At 42.9% G+C, this 4,608-nt stretch overlaps 1 protein-coding gene across 1 annotated transcript in view; it reads left to right on the forward strand.

Moving 5' to 3' along the window:
- The window catches only part of LOC128249920 (uncharacterized), a 14,154-nt gene that overhangs the window by 4,320 nt on the left and 5,226 nt on the right, over positions 1–4,608 (forward strand). Inside the window, exons 3-4 of the mRNA XM_052974533.1 lie at positions 282–521; positions 2,970–3,200. Coding sequence (XP_052830493.1) covers positions 282–521; positions 2,970–3,200 — 471 coding nt within the window. The remainder of the gene's footprint in view (positions 1–281; positions 522–2,969; positions 3,201–4,608) is intronic.

The following is a 4,608-nucleotide window of genomic DNA, read 5'->3' on the forward strand; positions in this document are numbered from 1 at the left end:
ATTACCGCTCCGGGCAAAATGCTTAGTGGTATTTCGTCCGCCTATACGTTCTAGGTTCAAATTCCGCCGTGATCGACTTTACCTTTCATCCTTTCGAGAACGATAAAATAAGTACCAGTTGAGCACTGATGTCTATGTAATCGACTCACTTCCTTCTCCGAAATTGCTGGCCTTCTGCCAAAATTTGAAACCTTTGATTTGAAAGGGGGGGAAAAAACCTAGAAATTGTGTGTTCTGTGTTATTTTTTTTCTCATTGTTTGTTTTCTTCTTCTTCTTCCAGGTGTCATTACGAAAACATGGTTTATTGAAGTCAAGTACTGTTACGTACCACTCCACACCTATATCGACATTCACAGAAACATGTCGCTCAAAGACTGTGCTTACCAATGTCTTCTTACGCACGGTTGTCGGTCATTCGAATTTGGGAGAAAGAATAACAACTGTTTCCTCTCTTACCACAATGGGCAACAAACCAAGGCCAAATACAGCCACTATAGAGATTTCTACCAGTTGCTTAACCGTAAGTATTCTAGAGTTAAACTATTCTTAACATATTTTGTAGAGGGATTATTAAAACAACTGTGGAGGTGCAATGGCCCAGTGGTTAGGGCAGCGGACTCGCGGTCATAGGATCGCGGTTTCGATTCCCAGACCGGGCGTTGTGAGTGTTTATTGAGCGAAAACACCTAAAGCTCCACGAGGCCCCGGCAGGGGATGGTGGCGAACCCTGCTGTGCTCTTTCACCACAACTTTCTCTCACTCTTACTTCCTGTTTCTGTTGTGCCTGTAATTCAAAGGGGCAGCCTTGTCACGCTCTGTGTCACGCTGAATATCCCCCCGAGAACTACGTTAAGGGTACACGTGTCTGTGGAGTGTTCAGCCACTTGCACGTTAATTTCACGAGCAGGCTGTTCCGTTGATCGGATCAACTGGAACCCTCGTCGTCGTAAGCGACGGAGGGCCAACAACAATTAAAACAGCAATCGCAATGTCAATCATTGAGTAAGGCGGCGAGCTGGCGGAATCGTTAGCAGGCCGGGTAAAATGCTCAGCAACATTTCGTCTGTCTTTACTTTCTGAGTTCAAATTCCGCCAGTGTCGATTTTTGTCTTTCATCTTTTCGGAGTCGATAAAGTAAGCATCAGTGGAACACCGGAGTCAATGTAATCGACTTAACCCTCGACGATGTTGCTGGCCTTGTGCCGAAATTTGAAATCAGTATTAACCATTGAGTAGCATTATCTATGATATTCTTTTCTACTCTAGGCACAAGACCCGAAATTTTTAGAGAGGGAGCCAGTCGATTAGATCGACCCAAGTAGGCAACTGGTACTTAATTTATCGACCCCCGAAAGGATGAAAAAGCAAAGTCGACCTCGGTGGAATTTGAACTCAGAACGTAAAGACAGACGAAATACTGCTAAGCATTTCGCCCGGCGTGCTAACGTTTCTGCCAGCTTGCTGCCTTATTTATCTATGACATCATTAAGGCGGTGATTTGGCAGAATCGTGAGCATGTCAGATAATGCTTAATGGCATTTCTTCCGGCTTTACGCCCAGAGTTCAAATTCTACCGGGGTCGACTTTACCCTTAATTCTTTCGAGATCGATAAAATAAGCATCAATTGAGCACATGCATCAATGTGATCGACTATTCCTCTCCCAGCAAATTCCAGGCGTTGGGCCTATAATAGAAAGAATTATCTGTGTTATTGTTTCTCCCCACATGAGTTCGAGTATTATGCTTAACTATGGAACCAAATCAAAGACTATAATCGAATTCTTTTTAACGTAACGAGAGAAGAATGTTGGGCGTTTAACAATGAAATCAAAGACATTGTGGCAATCTCTAATGTAACAAATGAAAGTTATCCATCCGTCTTCTCTGCATACTATTCGTAGGAGGGTTATGAATGTAGTGCTCAGGTATCTTCTCCATAGGGTCCTATCAGAAGTAGCCGTCATTATATTTTCCGGCTGGGTTCCCTTGTGACCAACTGAGACTATGGGCATTTTCCAGCCATCTCGTTCTTGGTCTACTCTTTTGGTCTCCTGCCTTTTGGCTCGGCTTAAAGGATCCGCCCTGCAGTTCTTTCCTGCGACGTTCTAATCACAATGAGGAGAAATAGCGGCTCGATTTGGAGAAACTTCCGGATCTTTCAACTACACATCCCATCTTGTAACCTTCTTCTAGAAATCCTTAAAAATAAGGATATTTATAACATGGGATATTTCCTCGGATCCTGCTGGCTTTAATTACCTCGCCTAATGTGTGAAATAATCCCAGATCTTTAGATCTTTTTTTATGTCCTCAACAGCAAGCCATGGACTTCACCATATCTGCCAGAGTAAAGTTGCAAGAATATAGGCTAGCAACGTAATCAAATAGAATTGTTCAAATAATTACTTGACACTTTCTCTTTGATACTATGATTACTCGTATGTATAGCTAATTATCAATGGCCAGTTCTGGTTATCTTAGACAACAAATATAAGTATCTGATACCTAATTTCTCAGCAACAATATAAAACGAAGCAATGTAAATGAAATAAAGTGATCTACCGATTTTAAACCCAACGAAAAGCATGCAGTTGATTTGAACTCGTGGACTATTTGTAAGCAATAAGGTGGCGGCAGATCTGTAGAGTCATTAGATCGTCGGTAAAAAAAAATACCTTATGTTATTTGTTTTGTCTGTTTTCGTACTGAGTTCAAATCCTACCGAAGTCAACTTTCGTTTTGATTCCTTCCGGGTCGAGTGAAGTCTGTGCTTTTGTTTTATATTTTTTGTCCACCCTTTTTTTTCCTTGTCATCGTCGTCATCCTCATTACCCTCACCACCACCACCACCACCATCATCATCATAATTTATGTCGTCATCATCGTCATCATTCCTGTTTACGTCGTCAACACGATTTAGAATTTTTACTTTGTTTAATTTTTTTTTTTTTTTTTTCATTATTCCAGCTAATGAAGAATATATCAAGATACTCGGAGTTTCAATCAGAGATCATGACCTGGAGAGACTACGCAACGTCAGTGTGGAAGAATGTCTTGATAAATGCAGGACTTTGCCATACTGTAATGTGATGGAATACAAAAAACAGCATAACAAATGTGACTTATCGAACGTGACTTATTCTAAATATCCGCTCAGTGTGAACTTCTTTGGTTGGGACTTCTACCAGAAGAATCCGAGTACGTGGCCCAAGTTCCTTTAAAATTATAATTTAGCTTATTATACCACCTGATGTGGAGGCGCAATGGCCCAGTGGTTAGGGCAGCGGACTCGCGGTCATAGGATCGCGGTTTCGATTCTCAGACCGGGCGCTGTGAGTGTTTATTGAGCGAAAACACCTAAAAGCCCCACGAGGCTCCGGCAGGGGATGGTGGCGAACCCTGCTGTACTCTTTCACCACAACATTCTCTCACTCTTACTTCCTGTTTCTGTTGTGCCTGTAATGCAAAAGGGTCAGCCTTGTCACACTCTGTGTCACGCTGAATCTCCCCGAGAACTACATTAAGGGTACACGTGTATGTGGAGTGCTCAGCCATTTACACGTTAATTTCACGAGCAGGCTGTTCCGTTGATCGGATCAACTGGAACCCTCGACGTCGTAAGCGACGGAGTGCCGACAACAACATACCACCTGAAGGCGCCTGACCTAGTAGTTAGAGGTGTTGCTTTTACGATCTCAAGATCGTGGTTTCAATTCCCAGACCGGGCGGTGAACTGTATTCTCGAGCACAACACTTCTTTTCACATTGCTTTAGTAACGTTCTCTCGTTGTAAATGAGTTACCCTGCGCTAGACTTGGAGTGGTGTGATTTGATTTTCCTCACTTACACGCCATGGAAACTGAGTGACAAGCTCTATGAGTCTTATAACTCGAGACAGTAATGTCCAGAGGAACTTCCTTATCATGAGAGAGGAACATAGCTCACTAGGCTTGCTTTGCTAACGTTGTGACTGCCCGTCAAAAGTGATGACAGCGTCGATCCATGACGTTCATTCTTCTCTGCCTCCAATATATCGTTTCTCGTGGGATCGGGCGTGGCTGGAAGATCGATACGAGACAGGCAGATCCTATGGCATTGAGGACACTGAGAGTGATCCCGAACAACAACTGCAGTGAGGTTGATGACCACATCTCTTCCTCCCTCATAGTTCCTCGCATTCAAAGCGTTCTACTCAAATTCCACCAGTGTCGATTTTTGCCTTTCATCCTTTCGGACTCGATAAAGTAAGCATCGGTGGAACACCGGAGTCAATGTAATCGACTTAACCCTCCACGAAATTGCTGGCCTTGTGCCGAAATTTGAAATCAGTATTAAACATTGAGTAGAATTATCTATGATATTCTTTTCTACTCTAGGCAGAAGACCCGAAATTTTTAGAGAGGGAGCCAGTCGATTAGATCGACCCAAGTAGGCAATTGCCACTTAATTTATCGCCCCACGAAAGGATGAAAAGCAAAGTTGACCTCGGCGTTCTACTGCTTTTCGATCGTTTCATCGGTGAGAAATAACAGCCTAATCTCCCTTAAATTACACATCAGCGTCTGAAAATAAAAACAGAGCACACATTTGGTATTGTAGTCCGAGA

This window comes from Octopus bimaculoides, chromosome 18, assembly GCF_001194135.2.
Source record: "Octopus bimaculoides isolate UCB-OBI-ISO-001 chromosome 18, ASM119413v2, whole genome shotgun sequence".
NCBI classification, from domain to species: domain Eukaryota; kingdom Metazoa; phylum Mollusca; class Cephalopoda; order Octopoda; family Octopodidae; genus Octopus; species Octopus bimaculoides.